At 47.1% G+C, this 27053-nt stretch overlaps 1 protein-coding gene across 1 annotated transcript in view; it reads left to right on the forward strand.

The window, feature by feature from the left end:
- The window catches only part of UHRF1 (ubiquitin like with PHD and ring finger domains 1), a 499879-nt gene that overhangs the window by 36600 nt on the left and 436226 nt on the right, over nt 1-27053 (forward strand). Inside the window, exon 3 of the mRNA XM_029614586.1 lies at nt 1203-1463. Coding sequence (XP_029470446.1) covers nt 1203-1463 — 261 coding nt within the window. The remainder of the gene's footprint in view (nt 1-1202; nt 1464-27053) is intronic.

The raw sequence follows: 27053 nt of genomic DNA on the forward strand, positions 1-27053 counted from the left end.
CCATCGAGCAAGGAGTTGAATAAATCGACCCCCGCCACCATTCAGCAAGGAGCCGTACCAGCCACAACTGCACCTAGTTGTTTGGCTATGGACCACTGACCTGCCCCCATTCAGGTCCGCCCCCAGTTACCACAACATAATCCCCCACCAATCGGCTCGGGCTACCCCCTCTCCCACAAGAGCTGCGACAACAATGCCCCAAACAGTAACAACAAGGGCGGGCCGGTGGGATGCAGCGCCAGATGCCCAGCCGTGAAGAGGGACAGACCAGAGGGATTCACCTAATCCCTCAACCGGCTCCTTCCCCCCCCCCCCCCCCCCCCCTTCGCTAACCCCTCGGGAGCCAATCAGCTCCCTCCATGATGTGGTTCAAAGAACCACCCAATCCCGATGCAGCAAACTGCACATGGGCCCGGGTGACCGTCCGGTCACCTAGAGGCTCCCCTCCCCCAGCACGGTGGCGGCCAGGCTTGCATCAGTGAGCCTGGCCCCATATTATCCTGGCCGGGCAGGCATGAAGCCTGCCCGACCTCTCAAACAGGGATACTGGGCCAGATGGATCTTTTTTGGTCTGACCCAGTATGGCAAATCTTATGTACTTATGTAGCATTTGCCCCCTTTCTCATCTAACCAGTGATTATGGCTTGACTGATTTGGTTCTCTGAGTAACTCTCTCCTCCCCATTGCTGTCAACTGATTCCCCCCGTTTTGGGAGCACAGTGATCTGCTGGCAGCACGTGAGTTCGAGGGAGGATATGATAGCATTGACTGAGACTTCCCTGCTGTCCTATGAGTTTCATCCTAACCTCTTCTCTTCCCCCCCCCCCCCCCCCCCTTATTCGCTAGTGTTGCTGGTTGTAGAGCAAGAAGCGCACAAATGTCTCTGCTCCAGCCCTTCCCTCTGTCAGTCGAGAGTAGCGCTGAGAACAGCAGGCAAGAATATGGAGGCTTTTCTCTGCTCTATTTGTGCTTTCTGCTCTAGCCTCTTATCCTCAGCAGTGCTGCCTAGTTGCTGTGGGGTCAGGAGAGTACGAGCCATATTTTTGCACATGAAAGAGCCACCTGTGGCTCCCTTGGTCACCACTGTAATATGTAGAACAGTGTCTTGCAATGTTTGTGCCAAACGATAATTGTACTTTTATGAAAAGTACATGGTGTGTAGTAATTTTTGTCTTAAACTGACCTTTGTATTTCCCTTTCAGATGGAAGATGGGCACTCTCTTTTTGATTACAGTGTTGGATTGAATGATATTGTTCAGCTCTTAGTGCGTCAGGCCTCTTCACTTCTTACTGCTAGTAAAGAGAAGGATTCTGAACTGTCAGACACAGACTCTGGCTGTGGTTCAAGTCAGAGTGAATTTGATAAGAACTCCAACAGTGGAGAGGCAGCAATGGAGCTGGATGCACAGCCAAGCACTGCAGCTCAAGCTGACCTAGTTGATCCAGGATTTGGACTCTACAAGGTAAGGATGTCCTATTGGATTCTTTTGGTGCAATCTTACAATGAGTCACTTCAGCAGAAAATTGTCTTGGTCACACTGATGTTTTCCTTTTTAACTTTAGAATGTTTGGGGAGGGGTGATAAAGAACTTGCTGCCAGATAAAAATGTCTAAGATCTGTCTGAGGAACAAGTCAATCTGAAATTCTGTTCAAATACTTATCTCATGAGCATTCCCATGGCCAGTGATAAACTAGATAAAATAGAAGTAAACTTTGTGGTGATGCAGTGTCAAAAGATTCAGAGGATCTGTCTTCACAGAAAATGGATGTTAGCAAGGAAACTGAAACCAAATTCTCCTTTACTATTGTGAAGGAGCTGCAGTCTCTAAATGTATTAACTGAATCTTGATGCAACCAAAGAAATAAAAATGGAAGTAGCATCCCTTACATTAGTCTGATTTAAAAGAATTGGTGAACTAGAAGAGAACTTCCTTTCCCTGTACGTACCCAGATCGGTCCAGACTGCTGGGTTTTACCTCCCTTCCAGCAGATGGAGACAGAGAAAAACTTGTAAGGCACCCCCTCTTAACCTGATGTGCTACCTGCCTCTCCTCTATTTCTGTCTCCAGCAGATGGAGCTGGTGCAAAACCCGCGGTCTGCACTTTTTATTGTGATGTAGGCTAATCTTTATAAAAAAAAAAAAAAAAGTGAGGATAGTGACAGCAGAGAGAGTATAAAGTTAATTTTACCAAAAAAAAGAAAGAGGAAAGCAAGGGACAGCTTTTGCAGATCAAGCGGAACAGAGGATTCAGCCTCCCAGGGGGGTAGGCAGGTCTTAGGGAGGCCATCCCCTCTGGTAGCAGGCAATTCTGGAGCTGCGGTGAGTGATACCGGTAGTCAGGTCCCTCTCCCCCCTTCGCTCCTGGCCGACTTGACAAAAAAAACAAACCAAAAACAAATGCACAGCCGACTTCTGCGGTTTCAGCGAAAGCAAAGGGTACTGAGCGGCTGGACCGGGTCTCGGCATAGTGTTTTCCTGAGGGAGTGCTTAGCTGGCGGGGTGCACGCTTTCACTTTCATTTGTGCTGCTTGTGCCATTTTCTCTCGATCTCACCCTCCCTCGCCACAGTGATGCCACGATCGGCACGTTGTACCGCCTGCTGGGAGTCCAATTCTCGGCTCTCCCGCCCTGGTCTTTGTTTCTGTGCCTTCCCATCAGGGAAGCACTTTGGATTTGCTGCTCGGATCTCGGAGCAGACAGGCTGGTTGGGGCAGTCAGGCCGATCAATTCCCGCTGAGCGTGGGAACGGCGGCCATTTGGAAACTTTTGCCGCGGTGGAGGCAAGAGCTTTAGGGAGAGGGGAATTCTCTTCTGACCTTTCTCCAGGCAGTCTACAGAGGGCTCTGATGGCGAGCACGATGCTCTGCTGCCGGGGGGGGGGGGGGGGGGCGGGGCAGCACTGAGGCTTTTTCTCTGGATTTTGTGCTCCTTATGCACAAAGCGTTTCTGGCCACTCAGGCACACCAGAAGGGAACCATGGTGCAGGGCAGCCTGAGGGGCTCCCATGTAAAGTTTGTAGATCTCAAGACCTCCAGGGATCTCTATGGGTAAAGAAGCTTCGGGGCTCTTCCCTTCCGGGGGCTGGGGCTTCAGTATCCAACCCAGCAGGAATAGGCCAAGCGCGATGCGTCCCTGGCTCATCTGCCTCTCCATGGGGGGAGGGAGGGACCACCTGGATGAGGACCTTGGCAAGGCTTCTCCTCTGGAAGGCGATTATCCTAAGATGGTCCGCCTGTTTCACAAGGAGGAATTGGACCCACTTATTCTGTGGGTCTTGGAGTTTGGAATGGACCTTCCTCAAGAGTCACTTCCACAGGGTTTGGTGGACCCGGTCCTCGCAGGATTGCAGGGTCCCTCCAGGACTTTTCCTCTGCATCCTATGCTCCAACAGTTGATGACTCGGGAGTGGGATGTTCCCGGATGCTGGCCTCCGAGTGGGGCGTGCGATGGAAAAGTTGTACCTGTTGCCCGAGGTGATCTTGGAGCTCCTGAGATTTCCTAAGGTGGACGCTTCTGTGTCGGCGGTCATGAAGAGGACTAAGATCCCGGTTGCTGGGGCAGCGACCCTGAAGGATCTCCAAGACACAAAGCTGGAGGTTCTCCTCAAAAGGATTTTTGAGGTTTCAGTCCTGGGCATTCGTGCGGCCGTCTGCAGTAGCTTTATGCTCCAGGCCAGTTTGTTGGGTACAGCAGTTGTTAACTTCACAGGAGCTTCCGCCTCAGGAATCAGTTCAGGCGGAGCGCCTGGAGGCGGCGGTCGCATATGGGGTGGATGCCTTATATGACCACCTGCGAACTTCTTCCAGGACTATGGCGTTGGCAGTCTCAGCCAAGAGACTTCTTTGGCTACGCAACTGGTCCGCTGATGTCTCTTCTAAGGCCCAGTTGAGCTCTTTACCTTTCAAGGGGAAGTTCCTTTTTGGAGACTATTTGGAGCAGTTGATCAAGTCGCTGGGCGAGAACAAGGTTCATAGGCTTCTGGAGGATAGGCAGAGGCCCTCCAGAGGTTTTCCTATGGCCTGTGCTCTGTTTTGGGACCAAAGAAGATTCCTGCAGAGTAAGACCACAGGGGCGACTTAGTGGTAACCCGTAGGCAGGGCTCAGCCTTAGTCTCATTCCTTTTGCAGCCGATGGCCTGCTAGGGATGGTGCCGGTTCCGCTTCCCTTGGGGCCAAGTCAGGACAATGAGATGTGGTTGGCCCATTCCTCTGTGCCCAGAGTGGGTGTACAGCTGTCCAGTTTCTATGAGGAGTGGGTCAACATAACTTCAGACCAATGGGTTCTCGATGTCATAAAACACGGTTACGCGTTGGAATTTGCTCAGTCCATCTGAGACCTGTTTCTTGTGACCCCCTTGTGGTTCTCTCGCCAAAGGACGGTATGTGCATCAGACCCTCGCCTGGCTCCTGAGTCTGGAGGCCATTGTGCCCGTCCCCCAGACGGAATACACAACGGGGCGTTATTCCATCTACTTCATTGTCTCCAAGAAGGAGGGATCATTCCAGCCGATCCTCGACCTGAAAAAAGGTGAACAGGGCTCTCGAGATTCTGCGTTTCAGGATGGAGACCCTGCGCTCTGTCATAGCAGCGGTCCGCAGGGGTGAGTTCCTGGCTTCTCTGGACTTGACCGAGGCATATTTGCACATAGCCATCCGCAAGGATCAATGGAGGTTTCTTCGCTTCAAGATTCTTGGCTACCATTTCCAGTTTTGTGCGTTATCGTTCGGCCTTGTGACAGCGCCTCGGACGTTGACCAAAGTGGTGGTGGTAGTGACAGCAGCCCTTCGGAGGAAGGGTATGCTCGTTCACCTGTATCTTGACAACTAGCTTATTCGGGCAAAGTCGGAAGGAGTTGTGGGACTCCTGGAGTCGCTGGAATGGGTAGCCAATTAGGCAAAGAGCAATCTTCCGTCTCAGGTGTTGGACTTCTTGGGAGCCCGATTCAATATCCAGGTGGGGAAGGTTTTTCTCCAACCACACAGGATCTCCAAGTTGATGCAGCAAATCCGCTGCCTGTCGTCGCTCCCGATGCCCACGGTTTGGGACTACCTGCAGGTCCTCTGCTCCATGGCATCCACTCTAGAGTTGGTCCCTTGAGCATTTGCTTATATGAGACCGTTAGAGAGCATTACCTTCTCGATGGGATCCGAAGTCGGAGGAGTTCTGGATCCTATTGCCGCTCAAAGAATCCGCAAGATCCAGTCTTGGCTGGTGGCTGATCCCAGAGCACCTGTCTCGCGGAGTGGATCTCGAAGTTCTTCAGTGGATAGTGGTCACCACAGATGCCAGCTTTTCAGGTTGGGAAGCGGTCTGCCAATTGCATGCGGTCCAAGGAACCTGGTCGGAGGAGTCGCAGTGGCCCAATCGCCTGGAGACTAAGACGGTCTGGCTGGCGCTGTCCAACAATGCAACGACGGTGGCCTACATCAACCGTCAGGGCAGCACCAAAAGTAGTCTGGTAGCCGCAGAGGCGGCACAGCTCATGGTCTGGGCAGAGAAGCATCTCGCCATTCTTGCAGCGTCACACATCACAGGCACAGACAACGTTCAGGTGGATTACGTGAGTCGACAACTGATCGATCCTGGGGAGTGGGAGCTATCCGATGAGGCGCTGGCCCTCATCATTCGCAGGTGGGGTCGTCCCCCATCTGGACTTGATGGCAACTCAGAGGAACGCCAAGGCCTTCCGTTTTATCAGTCGCAGACGGGAAACTGAGCAGAAGGAGTTGACGCTTTGGTTCTTCCGTGGCCGTCCAAGATCCTACTGTCTTCTCCACCGTGGCCACTGGTTGGCAAAGTTTTACGCCGCATAGAAATTCACCCAGGGAAGGTAATCCTAGTAGCTCCAGAATGGCCTCTGCGCCCGTGGTTCGCGGACCTAGTCAATCCGGCGGTGGACAGTCCTCTCCGGCTGGGTCATTTTACCCATTTGCTATGTCAAGGCCCTATATTTTTCGATCAGGCGGATTGCTTTTGTCTAGCAGCCTGGCTTTTGAGCGGAGGTGATTGAGGAAGAAAGGTTATCCGGAGGACGTTATAACTACCCTCCTACAGTGTTTTTGGTGGCTATTTGCTCAGCTCGCAGGGTGTCTGAACCTTGAGCCTTTTCTACGCTTTTCGGATTCGGGGGGGGGGGGGGTGTCTCTCTTAGGACCGTTCCATCTTTTTTGCTGAAGATGGTTTTGTCGTTCCATCTGAATCAGTCTGTGGAGCTACCGGCATTGATTCGGAGGCGCCGCATGCTAGGCAGTTGAAGCACCTAGATGTAAGGAGGGTTTTCCTGTGCTATTTGGAGGTCACAAATTCTTTCCGGGTTTCGGACCATTTGTTCGTCTTGTGGAATGGTGCTAAGGACAACAAGCGTCCAAGGCGACTGTAGCCCGGTGGTTGAAAGAGGCTCTCTTCGGCTTACATTTGTCGGGGCCAGCCAGTTCCTGAGGGCTTGAAAGCACACTCGCTCCACACTCAAGCCTCTTTGGGCTGAGTGTCAGTCTGTGTCGCCGCAGGAGATTTGCAGGGCGGTGACCTGGAAGACACTTCACACTTTTGCTTGTCACTACCGTTTTGGATGTTCAAGCTCCAAATGATGGTAGTTTTGGCAGAGGTGTTCTTCAAGCGGGACTCTCTACGTCCCACCCTGTGTAGGGAAGTTTTAGTACATCCCAGCAGTCTGGACTGATCTGGGTACGTACAGGGAAAGGAAAATTAGTTCTTACCTGATAATTTTCGTTCCTGTAGTACCACGGATCAGTCCAGACGCCCTCCCTTAAAGGGGTTTATCGTGAGAGTCCGCTCTGATACTTATTTCCTACTAAATACTTCGCCTACCTTACCTATAACACCAACGCACATACAATTCTCTCACCAAGTCCGAGACCTAGGAGTCATTATTGATGACCAAATGACCCTCAAAAATTTTATCAGTGCAATCCTTAAAGAATGTTTTTTCAAATTACATACACTCAAAAAATTGAAACCCTTGCTTCACGCATCTGATTTCCGGACAGTTTTACAAGCCATGTTGTTTTCCAAAACAGATTATTGCAATTCACTCCTCCTAGGCCTACCTAAAAATGCCATCCGCCCCTTACAAATTCTGCAAAACACTGCAGCCCGTATCCTTACCAACACAAACTCAAAGGAACATATTACGCCAGTTTTGAAGGACCTTCACTGGCTCCCCATTCAATATCGCATACAGTACAAGACATTAACACTGATCCATAAAGCCCTCCACAATCCTGAAATGAAATGGTTTAATAATTCACTGCAATTTCAAACTTCTATTAAACCTACCAGAAATCAATACCTCGCCACATTACAGACCCCATCACCCAAAATATATAACCATGCCTCCACCAAAGCACGAGCGCTTTCCTTTGCTGGCCCATTGTTATGGAATACCTTGCCCACTGAACTGCGCCTTGAGCCATCTCCCAAAACTTTCAAGCAAAAACTCAAGACATGGTTATTTACACATGCCTATACCTGAAATATATATGTCTTTCTTCCCCTTTTTATGCCCTGCCTTATCTACCCAACACCCCCTTTCTCTACACTATCTCTAATTTCCCCTTTTTTATGTCCTTACTGTAAATACCATTCCATACTTTTGCTCTTAATTGCACCTGAAGCGCTTTCTCCCCTCTCTTATCACTCCTAATTATAACTCCATCTCCTCCTAACCTGTCCCTAACCTCTTACCTAATTTCCTAAAATCCCTTTACTTTCCAGCTCTGTTTAACTCAGCTCAGTTAATCCTAAATGATAGTTCTGTTTTAAAAGATTCCACTTGTTTTATGTTCAAATATATATATTCTTACTTTTGTTAAATGTATAATGCTTATTTAATCCTGTTAAATGTATAACGCTCCGGCGTAAGTTCCTGTTCATTGTACACCGACGTGATATCTTTGAGCGGCGGTATATAAAAAACTATAAATAAATAAATAAAGAAAGAAACCAAAATAAGGCTACATGTTCAATTTTTTTGCTTGATCTGCAAAGTTCTGAATTCTTTGCACTTTTATCCTCCAAATTATTTCTGCTTTGATATTGTTTATACTGAGGAGAGGCAGGTAGCACACCAGGTTAAGAGGGGGTACCTTACACCCATCTGTCTCCATCTGCTGGAAGGGAGGCAAAACCCTACAGTCTGGACTGAGCTGTGGTACTACAGGAACAAAAATTATCAGATGATAAATAATTTTCCTTTTTCAAAGGTACTGTGATACTGCTTCACGACAGTCAGAATCCTTGTTCCCTGTACGTACCTGGATCTGTCCAGACTGCTGGGTTTTGCCTCCCTTCCAGCAGATGGAGACAGATGGGTGTAAGGTACCCCCTCTTAACCTGGTGAGCCACCTGCTGCTCCTCAGTATTTCTCTGTCTCCAGCAGATGGAGGTGGTGCAAAACCTGCGGTTCTGATCCAAGCAAAAAAAAAAAAAATTTAATTAGATCTGTCTGGTCCTATCTTGGAGTCTCCCAGGGGGTCTTTGAGGACCTGGTGGACCATCCCCCCTAGTTGTAGGTATCTTGGATGAGCAGGGGTTGGGAACCCCGATCTTTGTCCCTAAATTGTCTGGCATTGTGATAGCTGGTGGTCCAGCTCCCTCCCGTCCCCTTCTCTCCTCTACTGCTACCTTGCCAGATTCTTCAGGGAAGTATTTTCTGTTTCCCGTCGCCAGCAGGGCTGAATTAGCCATGCTGTCATGGGAACTGTCAATCAGGGCCGGGAGGTGGAGCTTCAAAGTGATGTCAGAGCTTTGCTCTGAGGCTGCGCCCAAGTTCCCACGCTGGAATCTGCTCTCCTCGGTCTGTTTTTCCGTGCGCGGGATCGCACGCAGAGCTTCAGACCTCAGCATCACCTCCGTGAGAGAAAAAAATCCTTTAAAATGGCAAAGATGTAAGAAGGAAGGGGGACAACCTTCCGGATTCAAGCTGTGCCCCTGCGGGAAAGTCATGTCCATCATGGATGGCATGACCGCTGCTGTCGGTGTCTGGGCCCAGACCACCCGATGCAGACCTGTCTGCAGTGTGGCAAGATGTCCGTTCGCTGCTGGCGCGCTCTACGGGACAAGATGCTCATTCTGAAAGGGGTGAGACAGGGCTCCTATGCCCCACCTTCTGAAGCCCGCTCTTCCCTGGGACTGTCCACCCCGAAGCCCCCCACCGATGCGTCTGGCGTCGTTGGTAGGACCGGCAGCCTCCAGGACTGGAGATTAGCACCGGAAAAAATCCAAGACTATCACTTCTCTGGGCCGAACACCACAGCTGAGGCGCGTCTACTGTGTTGGAGAGCCGTCCAGTGCAGAAGCAAGCGCCTGAACCCCAGGCGTGCACACACGACTCTTGGTGCGGTGCCGACTCGGATGCAGAAGCAAGGATTGAAGCAGTCTGACCGGAAGCACGAAACCCATGCGTCGACTGAGGAGCTGGGTCCCCGTCGTGGGCATGTGCCGACGGCGCATGGAAAGCGGTCATCACATACAATCCGGACGTCAACGCAGGACCACACTCAACAGCATACGGCATCTTCAATACACCAGGCCACGGCGCAGTCTGTGCAGATACCGACGCCCCAAGTTGCCCCAGCCAAACTGTTGACACAATCTTCAGCCAGGCCAACAAAGACTATGAAGGAGCCTCAGAAACATACATCCCGACACCCTGGGCTGTTGCTGCATCAGGGATCACAGGCTCTCCTCCACAATCTGCAGGAGATGGGAACCCACTGGTCACTTCTCTTTCCTCCGGGTCCTCCTCGTCAACACTGTAGGTGTTCTCTGACCTATCTTCTGCTTCTCAACACCGTTCCACAGGAGATGTCCTTCAGGAACCGCTCTCTAAGAAATGAAAGTTGTCCAAGGTGTCATGCACACCTCATCACCGCACACCGCCGCCAGACTCTGACATCCTACTGGCGGCTGTGCCGACGAGCCGTCCCACTGCGCACCGCCTTGCCCTACAATGCCTCCTCAAACAAAGGAAGCTTTCTTTAACCTCTCACTGGCTTTATCAGGCTCTTTCGAGGTCATGCAGACTTCATTCCAAATGCCAGCCTTCTCACCGAGCAGTGGTGGGTGGTCTCCACAACCATCTGTCCAGCTCTCACCCACATGGTCAAGATCGCAGTCTCTGCCGCCCCTACGGGTACCTCTATCTCCAGACCCCATACCACAGCCGGTCTCTCCAATGGTCCCCCCCCCCCCCCCTTACGTCTTCGGACTCCTCCACCGGATACCCTTCCGACCCGGGTGAGGAACTTGTGGAACCTTATTCCCCACCGGAAGACTTAACATATCCTAAATGTTTGGATAAGATGGGTAAGGAATTCAATATTTGTATTCAGAAGGTGCCAGACCCGAGAGCAGACACCCTTGGCTTACTGAAAATCTTTGATCTGCCAGCGGAGCCGACCTCCCTACCGGCATATGCAGTGCTTAACACTGTTCTGGAAAAATCCTGGGAGACCCCCTTCACTCTCCCGGAAAACAGACCTCAAATATAAAATGCAACCCTCGCTTTATTACACTCCACCTCAATTACCTCACGCTTTCATCGTCGTGGAGTCAGCAGTGGCTAAAGCGAAAAAATCCAAACTACACTCAGCAACACCCCCAGGTAGAGACCTTCGCTCCTTAGATGACTTTGTGAGGCAAGCCTTCCAGGCATCCATGCTGACAGCGAGAATCAACCACCATCAATTTTACATTGTCCAGTAAATCTACGACTTAATTCAATGGGTTAAGGACATTTCCAAACCCCTGGAACACTCACTGACCCTGACCCAATCAAGAGACATGGAGGAAGCCATCCGTCATCTGTTACGAACCGTCTATGAAGGCTTTGAGACCTCCTCACATGCATCTGCTGCCGCAATTGCAGTACGGCACGTAGCCTGGCTTCGAGCAAGTTCGATCAGAGACGATGTATGTGATAAACTGGCTAACTTGCCCTGTAAGGGAGACAATTTGTTTGGTACCAGATTCCAAGAAACCGTAGCTCAACTCAAGGAGCGATCTGTCACTGTTCAGTCTCTCACCACGCCCCAACCTTACTCTTCGTCACGCAGGTATTATGTCCCTCCCCGGAGACAACCTTTCCAAAGGCGAGCGTATCTGCCTACGCCATACCATCCTCAGCCTTGCCCACAAAACCAGTCCAATCAGAATCGAAGGGGATGCCCATGATCACTACATCCCCAAGCTCAACAACCAGCCACTTCTAATAAACCTGCTCCGTCTTTTTAATAACTGTTACGATGGCAGCATATCTGTTATCAGCGGGGGGCATACAGACTCACATCCAGCAATGGGAAAACATCACAATGGCTCATTGGGTGCTGGATATTGTTCGTCTCTGTTACCGGATTCCCTTCCCCTCCCTACCACCTCTCCTGCATTTAACATCCAGAGGGACCAGGTCCAACCCCACCTTGTTGGGGAAGGATGTGACTTCCTTACTGCAACAAAAAGCAATTCAACACCTCCCTACCTCCCAACAGAATACAGGGTTCTTCTCCCCTTACTTCCTCATACCCAAGAAGTCGGGGAACCTCCATCCTATATTGGACCTCAGAGACCTCAACAAATTCATAGTCAAAGAAAAGTTCAAGATGATATCGCACGGCCTCATCGCCCAACAAGTCCAGCGACTCCCTACCTCCTCTGCCGGGACTCAAGCGGCCCAGTCTGGGTGTGAGCCCGCTCACGAAGAGCGATTCAGTGAGCCGTGCAGAGGAGGAGAACTACCAGCGAAAAACAGGAAGAGAGAAGCTGAAAAGCAAAAACAAAAGAAGGCGCCGACCGCGCGGTGAGTCAAACCACTCCCCTAAACAGAGCCGAGCCTATCAGAGGGCGGAGTAAGGCCCTTTAAATCTCACGCACGTACAGACAGCGTCGAGCATCCGCCCTTAGTGCACCCCTTTGTGAGACCCAGTACAAAAAATACAAAAGAAACTCAGGTCAAAAAGAAACTGTGCACATAAACACAACTCGTCCACTACAGCAACATAAGAGCACCACCTAAGTCTGCTAAAAATAACAACCTTTGAATAAACCTACTTCAACCTACCCTATATGCTGCCAACATGCATCCACATCTCAGTAATCTTCATCCAGCACTCATCACCTCAAACAAACAACCTTCCTACAGCACTCACCCTCATCTCAAAACCTCACTCCAGTACTCTTCATCAGCTCAAGCAATCCTCTTTCAGCACTCATCTTCAGCTCAAGCAATCGTCCTCCAACACTCATCCTCAGCTCAACAACCTCACTCCAGCACTCTTCATCAGATCAAGCAATCCTCGTCCAGCACTCATCCTCGTCCAGCACTCATCCTCGGCTCAAGCAGTCTTCGTCCAGCACTCATCCTCGGCTCAAGCAGTCTTATCTCAACTATCAACCCCAGATGAACTAAGACACACTGGCATTCACCATCATCTAAAAATTCATCAAACAGCCCGATTCTTCATGTCAACGAGCATACTCAGACAATCATACTGATAAACCCAACACACGTCCAATGCTTATACAGATTATGCCAACTAGACCCCTATCAACCAACGAAAATTCTCAAAAACCAAAGATGACTACATCAACCAATTCACCACACCAGAAAAGACACAGATATCTAATAAACATACCACTAATGAAATCTCTCAAAAACATGTCTCACCTTCATTCTCAAACGCACAATCCCTAACCAAAAAATACATGCTAATATCAGACATACAAGGAAAAAACCCCGATTTCATCACTATAACAGAAACCTGGTTCAAAAACACTGACCAAGTCTTAATAAACCAACTTGACAACAATGTTTACGACACTTTTTTTTCAATCCCTCGCAAGAACTGCAGAGGAGGAGGGCTACTCCTTATTATAAAAAAAAACAATTCGAAATGAAAGTGATCCATCACAAAATACCTAATCAATATGAAATAGCCCTATTCGACTCACAAAACCTCCAAATTTGCCTTGTTTACTGCCCACCCAAACTCCTAGATCAGGGGTCAGGAACCTTTTTGGCTGAGAGAGCCATAAACGCCACATATTTTAAAATGTAATTCCATGAGAGCCATACAATATGTTTAAAACTAAATATAAGTAAATGTGTGCATTTTATGTAAGATCACACTTTTAAAGTACAATAAGTCTCTGAAAATATTACACCAGGCCTTAAGACACCAATACATCTCCTATTAGGAAAACGGACCAAGTCAGGCTGCTATAGAGTCCTACACAGAAACTACACGCCAGCAGAAAACCTCACCTGAATCACGTACTGTCCCTCACCTAACATAGAATAAAGAGACCAAAACGCATAACAAGAAGCATACAGAAAAAAATGAATTGGAAACTGCAACAAGCCAGAGTCTCTGTATGCAGTGTAACAAAGGAAAAAAGAAACATCACCCATCCTTATAAAACAAATCAAGAAATATAAAATCATCAGCAGTAAAACTGTACTAACAAAAAGAACATATTTCGAAACAGCTAATGAGTGGAATATCCAATAATTAAAAACACATATAAAACATTTCCAGATACCAACAAAATATTTCAAAATAGCAGACACAAAGACCCAGTAATGAAAAATAATGATACAAACATTTTTTTGCTCTGCATACCTGGGAACGTTTGATATCCAGGTGTCCTGAGATTGTTCTGAATTAGCAGGAGGTGGGGTGGTTTGCTTGGAACTTTCTCCTCTCTCAGTCACATACCAGCGCTCTCTCTCACACTGGCTCTCAATGACACACCTATACACACATGCTCTCAGTACTCACATACTCACATGCTCCCTCACCTAAATCAGCTCTCAATCACACACAGACACACATGGTCTCTCTCTCTCATTTAAACACAGGCTCTCAATCACATACTCACATGCTCCATCACCTAAACCAGCTCTCAATCACACACAGACACACATGATCTCTCTCTTACTTATACACACAGGCTCTTAATCATACATACACATGATTTCTCTCACACACAAAGGATCTCAATCATACACACATACTCTTTCACACAAACAGGTTTTCAATCACAAACTTACACATACAGGTTCCCAATGGTAAACTTACATTCATGCTCTCTCTCTCACAGGCAGGCTCTCAATCACAGACATACTCTCTTTCACATGTACAGGCTCTCAATCATTCACATACATGTAATCTCTCACTCTCTCACACAAACACACACACACGCGCCCCCCCCCCCCCTCGCGGCCCGGAAGAGGAAGTGAAGAGTATCGGGTGCCTGCGCGGCAAGAAGAGGCCACGCTAGTGCGCTCGGCATCGGCCCGAAGAAAAGAAGACTGCAGCGCGGCTCGCAGGAAAATGAAGAGGTTCAGCCGCGGCCGATGGGACTCCGCCTCCGCGAGGGCTGAAAATGAAGAGGTTAGCGTTGGGAGGAGGCTGCTGCTGCTGCCGCGAGTTCCTGGGGTGGGGGAGAGAGAGAGTGAATGAGCGAGCAAACACACATGCTTGCTCGCTCATTCACTCTCTCTCTCCCCCACCCCGGGAACTCGCAGCAGCAGCCTCCTCCCAACGCTAACCTCTTCATTTTCAGCCCTCGCGGAGGCGGAGTCCCATCGGCCGCGGCTGAACCTCTTCATTTTCCTGCGAGCCGCGCTGCAGTCTTCTTTTCTTCGGGCCGATGCCGAGCGCACTAGCGTGGCCTCTTCTTGCCGCGCAGGCACCCGATACTCTTCACTTCCTCTTCCGGCCCGTGAGGGGGGAGGGGGGGGGCGAAGAGAGCACGCCGGTGCCGCTGACTCCAGCTGTCCTGCCGCGTTCCGCCCGGGCTGACAGCATTTTAAGCCCGGGCGGAGGAGGACCGGGGAGCAGCTGGGTCAGCGGGAAAGTGTGGCGACTGTCTGCGAGCCAGATGCAGCCCTCAAAAGAGCCATATCTGGCTCGCGAGCCATGGGTTCCCGACCCCTGTCCTAGATAATGATATATCATCTCTCATTGAATTCCTAATAACAAACATTAGTACGAAAAAAACAACGATCATACTGGGTGACTTCAATCTCCACACCGATGCCAGTTCCAGATCACAAAATTGCCAGACTCTGCTTGACATGCTAGAAAGTCTAAATTTTCAACCTTCAAGTGAACAACCCCACACATAAAGCGGGCCATGCACGTGACCTGATTTTTACAAATATATACTTCTCAGACACGAATATATCATACAGATCAGTCCCCTGGTCCGATCATTACCTACTACAATGCAAGACACAAGCAAAAATAAATAACATGTCAAAAACAAATGAATCACAACAATCCTTCAAATATCGACCACCTTTCCAAACAAACCTGCTACAACAAGAACTGGGAAAACAACTAGCAAAGCTGGACCTCTCAAATATAAACAACGCGATCCATTCCTGGATCAAAATAACAGAAGACACAGCAAATAACATAAACCCAGAAAAATGGAAAAAGATAAATAACCCCAGAGAACAACAAAATCCATGGTTCAACGCACAACTAAGAAGCATGAAATCCAACCTCAGAAAAACCGAAAAAGAATGGCAAAAAAACAAATGTCCCGCGACAACACAAAAATACCGCACACATCTGGCTACTTACAAAAAAATGATTCTAGATACAAAACGTAACTACTACAGTCAAAAGATGAAAAAAAAATCCTCCAAAGCGCTATTTAATATAGTAAACAACCTCATGGCTGAAAAAATCAACGCAGACACCACCAAACCCAAGAATTTAAGCCAAGACCTAGCTATGTTCTTCAAGAACAACACAGAGATCGAAGAAATACAAATAAAAACAACAAATACAACCCCATGGACCAACTTCGAACCTATCTCCACCACGAAACCGAAAAAATGCTAAGAAAAATAAACCCAGCTCGCCATGAACTAGACACCATCCCAACGAGCGATCTAAAAGAAATCGCGCACTCTATAGCCCCAACAATAGCAGAAATTCTCAATAAATCCCTCAAAGAAGGGGAGATTCCAGTCAAATGAAAGACAGCAACAATCAAACCAATACTAAAGAGAGAACCCGAACCCAGATGATTTGAACAACTACCGCCCAATTTCAATTCTACCTCTTCTAGCAAAAATGACGGAGAAACAGTTCTAAAACAACTCAATGAACACCTCGATAGCTACAAAATTCTACATCCCACCCAACACACATTCAGGAAAAATCTCAGTACGGAAACTCTACTGCTCAATCTATCAAACATACTGAGAGGATTCGAGAACAAATAGGCCATCTTCTAATACTCCTCGACCTGTCTGCAGCATTCGATACGGTGGACCACAAAAGGCTAATATCAAGTTTAGCAAACATAGGACTCTCTGGTAAAACCCTGGACTGGTTCACATCGTTCCTAAAAGACAGATCCTTCAAAGTCTCCAACAGCAACTCATCTGAAGCAATTCCACTGGAAACAGGAGTGCCACAAGGATCTGCTCTCGCGGCGACACTCTTCAATATATATCTGCTCCCACTATGCCAACTTCTATATAGCATTGGAGTAACGTACTATATGTATGCCGATGACATACAACTCCTTATTCCGATCTCCTCCAGCGTTGAACATGCACTAGTATTAGCAGCCTCTCATCTAGATGCAATCAGGAATATGCTAAATCACCTAAAATTGTCTAAACATGAGCAAAACAGAATGCATTCTAATAGATCAAACTCAGGACTACTAACCACCCCATACCTTACTGTAGAAAACATCCGCTTACAATTCAAAGATAATGTAAAGGATCTGGGAATTTGGATTGAAAATGATCTCAGTTACAAAAAACACATCACAGCAAAAACTAAAGGCTTCCATAAGCTACAAATTCTTAAACACCTAAAACCAATGCTACACCACCAAGAATTCAGAACAGTACTACAATCCCTAATTTGCAACAGCCTCGACTACTGCAACTCGCTCCTGTTAGGCCTACCCAAATCAACCCTAAAACCACTACAACTGCTGCAGAATGCAGCAGCCAGAGTACTGACTGGCAAAAAGAAAACAGATCATATCACCCCTATCCTCAACAGTCTGCACTTGCTTCCGGTAAAAAAACGAATTGAATTCAAAATATTAACAATACTGCACAGTGCAATATATAATGTAGATAACACGGCACTGGACAATGTCATCCAGATACACAGAGCACAACGGACAACCAGAACAGCAAGTAAAGTCAATATAGTCATACCTTCACTCCCAGTCGCCAAATTATCCACAACAAGAAACAGAGCCATATCTATTGCGGGGCCAAAATTATGGAACTCTCTACCAGAACACCTGAGCTCTCAAAGCAACTTTAAATCCTTCAAAAAAGAGCTCAAAACATGGTTATTCACACAAACACACAAGGATGGCATTGGCTAACATCAATCAACAAATATAATATAATTACATACCTCCACCGGGTATACAGTTAGCTATCTTAAAGATAGAACTACGAACTCGTGAATATAAACTTGTAGAATACATAAACCACACTGAGCTCTACCCAGATTCGATCCCACCCATCTGCCCCCTATTGACATGATATGTGTAACGAACCTACCCTGGATAATGTGTAATATGGATCTCATTCGATCAATCATAAAGAGGAATTTTTGGTTAGTAGTTTGAGTTAATTTAATTCAAAGTTTCCCCTTCCTTTCTGGTTGTTTTTCTTTTTTCATCTGATCAGATTCTGTTAGATATTGTTTGTTTTTTATCGTGTTATTTGTAACTATGAATACGCGTGTCTTTTGCACACCTTTCGAGTTCACACACTATTTCTATGTAATGGTGGTTGATGTAAACCGGAGTGAAGGCGACTAGCTATACCTCGGTATAAAAAAAAATGTAAATAAAATAAATAAAATCCATCATACCTCTGATCCAACCCAACGCTTGGACGTGCTCCATAGACCTCAAGGATGCATGCACTCATATTCCAATGCATCCTTCCTCCTGGCAATACCGGTCTTTCCAAGTCAACAGCCAGCACTTCCAATACAAGGTACTTCCCTTTGGTTTATAGACACACCTTGGGTGTTCACCAAGTGCATGGCTGTTGTGGTGGCATTCCTCCGACATTAGGGAATAATCATTTTTCCCTACCTCGATGATTGGCTGATTGTGGCTTCAACCCCAACCTCACTCCAACATCTTCACGACACAATAACTTTCCTCAATCAATTGGGACTAGTAGTCAATTATCAGAAATCCCACCTACAGCCTACCCAACAGCTCCAATTCATAGCCTATCTAGACACTATCAAACAGTCTTCCTGCCCCACGACAGGAGATCCACCATGCATCACCTATTCCGACGACTGAAAATCACCAAATCGCCATCCACCTGCCAGGTGTTAACAGTCTTGGGACATATGGCGGCATCGATCCACACAGTGTCCAACACACAACTCCACATGTGACACATCCAGTGGGATCTCAAATTTCAATGGAAACAACATTCACAGCCATTGACATGGAGAATATGCTTAACAACCACCATGATCAGAGAGCTGGATTGGTGGTTACAATGTTCAACTCTCACCAAAGGAGCGCCGTTCACCCTGTCGCCTCACAATGTAGTCCTCCCCACGGATGCCTCCTGCAAGGGCTGGGGAGCGCATCTCAACAAACTCCAGACGCAAGGTCTCTGGATCAGACAGGAGCAGTCATATCAAATCAATTTCCTGGAACTACGGGCGATACGTTATGCCCTACGAACATTAGTTTCCCACCTCCAAGGCCACAGAGTCATGGCATACACAGACAATCAAGTGGCCATGTTCTATATCAACAAACCAGGGGGCTCGGGCTCATGGCTCTTGTGCAGAGAAGTCCTCACTATCTTACTATGGGCAAACAGTCATTCAATTCAGTTGCAGGCGACATACTTACCAGGCATCGCCAACACTTGAGCAGACAGGTCGAGTCGGATTTTTCACTCGCACGAATGGTCTCTCCATCACGAAGTAGCGGAGACCATTTTCCACAAATGGGGAACACCATCGATAGACCTCTTCACCACCGAATCCAACCGGAAAGTGACTCATTTCTGCTCAGTGGCCAACTCCAAGCAGGGACGCCCAGGATGCATTTCTCATACCCTGGACAGAACCACTAATGTTTGCATTTCCACCAATTCCGCTCATCACACGTACTCTACAAAAGTGCATGCAGGACGGAGCACAACTGATTCTAGTGGCACCCGCCTGGCCTAGACAACCATGGTGCACACACCTACTGCAGTTGTCCACAGACGCACCGATACGGCTACCAGATTGGGAAGATCTCCTGTCTCAAGAGCAAGGAACACTCCTTCACCCGCTCCACTCCTCCCTACATTTAACAGTTTGGAGGTTGAACGGATCATTTTATCTGAGCAAGGGTTTTCCATCACAGTCCAGGACATTATGTTAGAATCCCGGAAACCATCCACGAGATGCGGTTATCAATTCAAATGGAAGAGGTATGCAACATGGTGCAGATCCAAGGGTATAGACCTGTGCACCGGACAAGTTGTTAGACTATCTACACACCTTGTATATCGCAGGGTTTGCTACAGCCTTGGTCAGAGTTCACCTCAGTGCCATTGCTGCTTTCCATAGACTTCATGAAGGTCAACCAATTTCACTTCACCCATCGGTTTCTTGATTTATTCGGGGACTAGCCCATCTTCGACCTCCAGTACCCTGGAATCTCAGCCTGGTTCTGGAACAAGTGTTACCACCTTTCGAACCAATGGACTCTGCACATATCAAATTCCTTACCTGGAAAGTTGTATTCCTAACAGCGATTACTTTGGCTTGACGAGTGAGTAAATTACAGGCATTAGTACACTATAGCCCGTACTTCCAATTTTACCACCATAAAGTTCTCCTACGCACTCATCCAACCTTTCTACCGAAAGTAATCTCCCAATTCCACCTCAACCAGTCCATTGACCTCCCAACGTTTTGTCCAATTTTCCAGTCTCACAAGGTCTTCCTGCAATTTATCACAATCTGCTTGTGATTTAACTACTCTGAACAATTTTGTGTCATCTGCAAATTTGATTATCTCACTCGTTGTATTTCTTTCCAGATCATTTATAAATATATTGAAAAGTAAGGGTCCCAATACAGATCCCTGAGGCACTCCACTGTCCACTCCCTTCCACTGAGAAAATTGTCCATTTAATCCTACTCTGTTTCCTGTCTTTTAGCCAGTTTGCAATCCACGAAAGGACATCGCTACCTATACCATGACTTTTTACTTTTCCTAGAAGCCTCTCATGAGGAACTTTATCAAACGCCTTCTGAAAATCCAAGTACACTACATTTACCGGTTCACCTTTATCCACGTTTATTAACTCCTTCAAAAAAGTGAAGCAGATTTGTAAGGCAAGACTTGCCTTGGGTAAAGCCATGCTGACTTTGTTCCATTAAACCATGTCTTTCTATATGTTCTGTGATTTTGATGTTTAGAACACTTTCCACTATTTTTCTTGGCACTGAAGTCAGGCTAACCGGTCTGTAGTTTCCCAGATTGCCCCTGGAGCCCTTTTTAAATATTGGGGTTACATTTGCTATCCTCTAGTCTTCAGGTACAATGGATGATTTAATGATAGGTTACAATGGATGATAGGTTACAAATTTTTACTGATAGGTCTGAAATTTCATTTTTTAGTTCCTTCAGAACTCTGGGGTGTATACTATCTGGTCCAGGTGATTTACTACTCTTCAGTTTGTCAATCAGGCCTACCACATCTTCTAGGTTCACCGTGATTTGATTCAGTCCATCTGAATCATTACCCATGAAAACCTTCTCCATTACGGGTACCTCCCCAACATCCTCTTCAGTGAACACCGAAGCAAAGAAATCATTTAATCTTTCCGTGATGGCCTTATCTTCTCTAAGTGCCCCTTTAACCCCTCGATCATCTAGTGGTCCAACTGACTCCCTCACAGGCTTTCCGCTTCGGATATATTTAAAAAAGTTTTTACTGTGAGTTTTTGCCTCTACAGCCAACTTCTTTTCAAATTCTCTCTTAGCCTGTCTTATCAATGTCTTACATTTAACTTGCCAACGTTTATGCTTTATCCTATTTTCTTCTGTTGGATCCTTCTTCCAATTTTTGAATGAAGATCTTTTGGCTAACATAGCTTCTTTCACCGCCCCTTATAACCATGCCGGTAATCGTTTTGCCTTCTTTCCACCGTTCTTAATGTGTGGAATACATCTGGACTGTGCTTCTAGAATGGTATTTTTTAACAATGACCACGCCTCTTGGACATTTTTTTTACTTTTGTAGCTGTTCCTTTCAGTTTGTCTAACAATTTTTCTCATTTTCTCAAAGTTTCCCTTTTGAAAGTTTAGCATGAGAGCCTTGGATTTGCACACTGTTCCTCTTCCAGTCACTAAATCAAATTTGATCATATTATCTCTATTGCCAAGTGGCCCCACCACCGTTACCTCTCTCACCCTGTGCTCCACTGAGAATTAGATCTAAAATTGCTCCCTCTCTCGTCTGTTCCTGAACCAATTGCTCCATAAAGCTATCATTTATTCCATCCAGGAACGTTATCTCTCTAGCGCAGACCTGGGCAAGGGGCGGCCCGCCTACTGTTTGTGACCGGCCTGCCCACTGCTGAGAGCAGACGGAGAATGAGGCACGCTGCCTTCCCTTGCAGAGCGAGCGTCGGGTGGGGGGGAGGGAGTGACTCGAGCGAAGGCACGCTGCCCGATTGGCCGGTGCTGGGCAAGCCTTGCCCAGCACCGGCCAATCGGGCAGCGTGCCTTCGCTCGAGTCACTCCCTTCCCCCCCACCCGACGCTGTAAAAAAAAAAAGTTCATTCTCCGCTCCCCGATTGGCCGTTGCTGGCAAGCTATTGGGGATGAGAGGTGGTGGTGCTTTTGGAACAAAGCAGTCGCAGGCATGTTATCACATCTAACTGCTTCTTATAAAAAGCAAAAGGGTTTTTTTGGAAGCATATTCTCTGAAAAGTGGTGACCTAATACTTTTGCTTTCGAACTGGGTTGAGACATTTCCTTCCTCTGTACCAAAATTTGGTGGCTTTCCATTCCTTCTTTGGAGTGTTATTTTGCCCACAGATGGCCTTACAGACAGATATATTTTTCACAATTCTCTCCAACATTCCATAAAATAATAATAATAGGGGTATTCGAATTCGGCACTACAATTTGCTTCTGCAGTTCTGAAACTGCACGGGTCAGAGAGATTTTCCACTCTTCCAGGAATGCCATCGGATTTTGCGACCGTTTTGAAGCAGGGTGGGGAAGAGACCCGGCTCGCCTTTCAATTCACTTAATTACCTCTACTTTCACTTTCTATTCCCCTCCACCCAAACTATTGCTGGTGGCAATGGAGACAGATCTCTCAACGAGGGGGGTGGTTTCCTTCTCATCTTCTCCACTGACCTTAACTGCGAAGTTTTGTAGGGTGTGTGGAAGAAGCTATATATAGCAGAATCCCGAACTGGAGGTCGACGAAAGCGGGCAGGATGGGCTTCGACACGAGGCTCCCCCACCGCGGCACAGGTGCAGAGAAACAGAGAGGGAAGGACACCTCACAGCGGCGCTGACCGCCACCCCCGCCCCAGAACCCTCCGGCCTGGTAGCACTGAGTTCCGCGGGAGAAGCCCTCCTGGTCTCAGCTCCTGTCCGATTGGCTGGTGCTGGGCAAGCCTTGCCCAGCACCGGCCAATCGGGCAGCGTGCCTTCGCTCGAGTCACTCCCCCCCCCCCCCCCCCCCCCATCCGGACGCTGTAAAAAAAAAAAGTTCATTCTCCGCTCCCTCGCTCCCCGATTGGCCAGCAGCGGCCAATCGGGGTGGAGGGGAGGGAGTGACTCGAGCAACGGCACGCTGCCCGATTGGCCGGTGCTGGGCAAGACTCGAGCGAAGGCATTTTTTTACAGCTGAGCTCTGTGCTGCTAAATCAGGCGAGCTTCCTGGAACTTAAAGCAAAGGATTCCTAAAGAGGAAAAAGCAGAGGCGGCCCAGTTGAACCCTCCACCATAGCCACGACCTGCACAGCTTTCACCGGGTATTAAAGGACCACGAAAGGTGGAACTGTGTGAGTACAAGCTTCCTGCTTTTCTTTTATGTAGGAAAGAAACTCGAGCGAAGGCACGCTGCCCGATTGGCCGTTGCTGGCCAATCGGGGAGCGAGGGAGCAGAGAATGAACTTTTTTTTTTACAGCGTCGGTGAGGGGGAGGGAGTGACTCGAGCGAAGGCGTGCTGGGCAAGCCTTGGACCGCTGTAAAAAAAAAGTTCATTCTCCGCTCCCTCGCTCCCCGATTGGCCGTTGCTGGCCAATCGGGGAGCGAGGAAGCGGAGAATGAACTTTTTTTTTGTCCGGTGGGGGGGGGGGGGGGAGGGAGTGACTCAAGCCAAGGCACGCTGCCTTCCCTTGCAGAACAGAACGAAACAAGGAGGGGCCCTACCCAGCTAGCTTTACATCGTCCGTGTGGATACAGGGTGGTTTATATACAAGTCATACCCAGATCTGATTATACTCGCGTTTTTTTATTGTTGCTGTCTCTGTGCTCTCTTCTTGGGGCATCATACTTCTGCTGGGCCCTGGGTATAGTATTATATGCAAACAGCTGGCTGTATATTACTCTATTAGCCAAGGTTAGCTGTTAGCCCTTAAATATGTCAGCTAACGTTAAAAAAAAGAAAGATTGATGGAGAATGCAGAGTTTTTAACAAGGAATGGACCTCTAAATATTTATTTACTGAAGCCAAAGGTAAAGCTGTGGGCTTAGTTTGTGGAGAGCAGATAGCTGTGTTTAAAGATTACAATTTGAATCGCCATTATGAGACTAAACACGCAGAGAAATACAAGAACTTGACGGAGGTAGAGCGGGCACGGGCATCTGAAAATTTCCTAGCAAAACTGCAAAAGCAGCAACGATTTTTTACAAAGCTCCACTCATCCCGGGATGCAGCCATCAGGACAAGCTTTGTAATATCCCACAAAGTTGCAAGAAACAGTAAGCCATTCTCTGATGGGGAGTTTGTCAAAGAATGTTTGGTGGACTCTGCAGCGCTAATTTGTCCTGAGAAAAAAGAAGCGTTTGCAAATGTGCCCCTCTCCAGGCGAACCGTAACAAGACGGGTCGAAGACATCGCGGGGAATTTGGAGCTTCAGCTGCAAAACAGTGGATAATTTTATTTTTTTTTCCCTGGCTCTGGACGAGAGCTGTGATGTCCGTGATACAGCCCAGTTACTTATCTTTGTACGTGGAATAACAAAAACCTTTGAGATTGAAGAGCTGGCAGCTATGCGATCAATGAAAGGTACCACGACAGGGAGTGATTTGTTCACCGAAGTAAATGCATCCATGGACAAACTGGGACTAAAATGGAACAAATTAGTAAGTGTTACAACCGATGGCTGTCCAAATCTGACAGGGAAAAATGTCAGACTTTTGAAGCGGATGCAAGATAAAGTGAATGAAATAAACCCAGAACAGAAATTGATATTTTTGCATTGCATTATTCATCAGGAAGTGCTGTGCAAGTCTGTGCTAAAAATCAGCCATGTTGTTGATGTTGTAACTAAGATAGTTAATTTCATCAGGGCAAGAGCACTGAATCACAGACAATTTGTTGCACTGTTGGAGGAGCATGAAAGTGAACATAGTGACATAGGCTACCAGACAGCTGTGAGATGGCTCAGCCTTGGAAAGGTGCTTAAGAGTATGGGACCTGAGAGCTCAGATTCAGGAGTTTTGTGAGATGAAAGGCAAAGACATCCCAGAGTTCTCAGATACGCACTGGATGGCAGATCTGGCCTTTGCTGTTGATGTGACTGCACTAATGAATGAACTAAATACCAAGCTGCAAGGCAAAGGCCTCTTTGCACATGAAATGTTCAGCTTGGTGACAGCTTTCATGAGAAAGTTGAAGTTTCTTTCTAGCCAATTGAAGGGCAAAATTCTCACTCACATGTCAACACTGAAAGAAGTCACACCATCAGCTGATCACCTCAACAAGTATTCATCCATGTTTGCGGCACTACATGATGAATTTTCCAGAAGATTTGAAGACTTCAAAGCAGTTGAGAGTGAAATGCACATGATTTCTTCTCCCTTTACATGCTGTGTGGATAATGCACCCAGTGATGTCCAGCTTGAACTCATTGATCTGCAATCTGACAATCTACTGGCAGAGTGTTTTAAATCAGTATCACTGCTGGAGTTTTATTCTTCTCTCAAAGAGGAAAACTTTCCACACATAAGGAGGCATGCTCAGAGGATGTTAGTTCTCTTTGGATCTACCTACATATGTGAACAAACATTCTCAGTGATGAAGTTCAACAAATCCAGATACAGATCCTTTCTCAGTGATGATCACTTGTGTGCTGTTCTTCGCATATCCACCTCAGATATTCAACCTAACTTCAATGCACTTGTTCAGGCCCAAAACAGGCTAGATTTCTCTCATTGAACATTTTCATGTTATTGTAATGTTTCATTTACTGTTCTTTATTAAGTTAAAGGGATGCTGGTCTTTGAAAAACTTGCTATTTTAGGTCAAGATGTGATGTTAGTTTTTTAAACACTGTAAAAGTTGACAATTTTCTAAAGTGAACAATCACAAGTTTATTAAAGTTCATCATCTCATCATCAAATAATGATGTAATTAGGTCCTCTATATTTTCATTGAATCTTTGTATTTAACTTACTGTTTGTTTATGAAGGGATAGTATATATACTATATACAGTATTGGGTAGAACTGAGTTAATTATATTAGTCCGGCCCTCTAAAACATCCCAATTTCTCATGCGGCCCCATGGGAAAATTAATTGCCCACCCCTGCTCTAGCGTGACCCGATGATACATTTACCCAGTCAATATTGGGGTAATTGAAGTCTCCCATTATTACTGCACTACCAATTTGGTTAGCTTCCCTAATTTCTCTTAGCATTTCACTGTTCGTCTCACCATCTTGACCAGGTGGATGGTAGTATACCCCTATCACTATAGTCTTCCCCGACACACAAGGGATTTCTACCCATAAAGATTCAATTTTGTATTTAGTCTCAGGCAGGATGTTTATCCTGTTGGACTCTATGCCATCCCGGACATAAAGCACCACACCTCCTCCCGAGTGCTCCTCTCTGTCATTGCGATATAATTTGTACCCCGGTATAGCACTGTCCCATTGGTTATCCTCTTTCCACCATGTCTCTGAGATGCCAATTAAGTCTGTCATCATTCACTGCTATACATTCTAATTCTCCCATCTTACTTCTTAGACTTCTGGCATTAGCATACAAACATTTCAAAGTTTGTTTTTTGTTTGTATTTTCATTCTGCTTTTTAATTGATAGGGATAAGTTAGAATTTTTTAGCTCAGGTGAGTTTTTAGTTACAGGCACTTGGACTACTTTTCTAATTATTGGAACCTCACTGTCTGGATGCCCTAATTCTAACTAATAATCGAATCACCAACTATGACGGCCGACCTAACCCTTCCCTCCTGGGCAGTAGGCCTTGGGGAGATATCCTCAGTGCGAAAGGACAATGCATCACCTGGAGAGCAGGTCCTTGCTACAGGATCCTTTCCTGCTGCACCTGGTTGGTGCTCTCCCATCATGAGACCTTCTTCCTCCAAGGCAGCACCAGGGCTGCCAGTTTGAAGTTGGGACTTGACTACTATGTCCCTGAAGGTCTTATCTTTATACCTCTCTGTCTGCCTCAGCTCCTCCAGGTCTGCCACTCTAGCCTCCAGAGATCGGACTCGTTCTCTGAGAGCCAGGAGCTCTTTGCATCGCATGCACATGTACAACTTCTCACCGGTGGGTAAAAAATCATACATGTGACACTCAGTGCAAAAGACTGGGAAGCCCCCCTCTTGCTGCTGGACTGCTGCCTTCATCTCAATTTTGATCAGTTCCTAGTTAGGTTTTAGGTTGCTATGGGAGTAGGAATGTGTCTAACGCCCTTTAAATGTATTAGTGAATTCACGTGTGTCTGGTAGTGGCCTACCGGGGTCTGATCGAATTCTCGGTTTTTGTTGAT

This window comes from Rhinatrema bivittatum, chromosome 8, assembly GCF_901001135.1.
Source record: "Rhinatrema bivittatum chromosome 8, aRhiBiv1.1, whole genome shotgun sequence".
Taxonomy (NCBI): Eukaryota; Metazoa; Chordata; class Amphibia; order Gymnophiona; family Rhinatrematidae; genus Rhinatrema; species Rhinatrema bivittatum.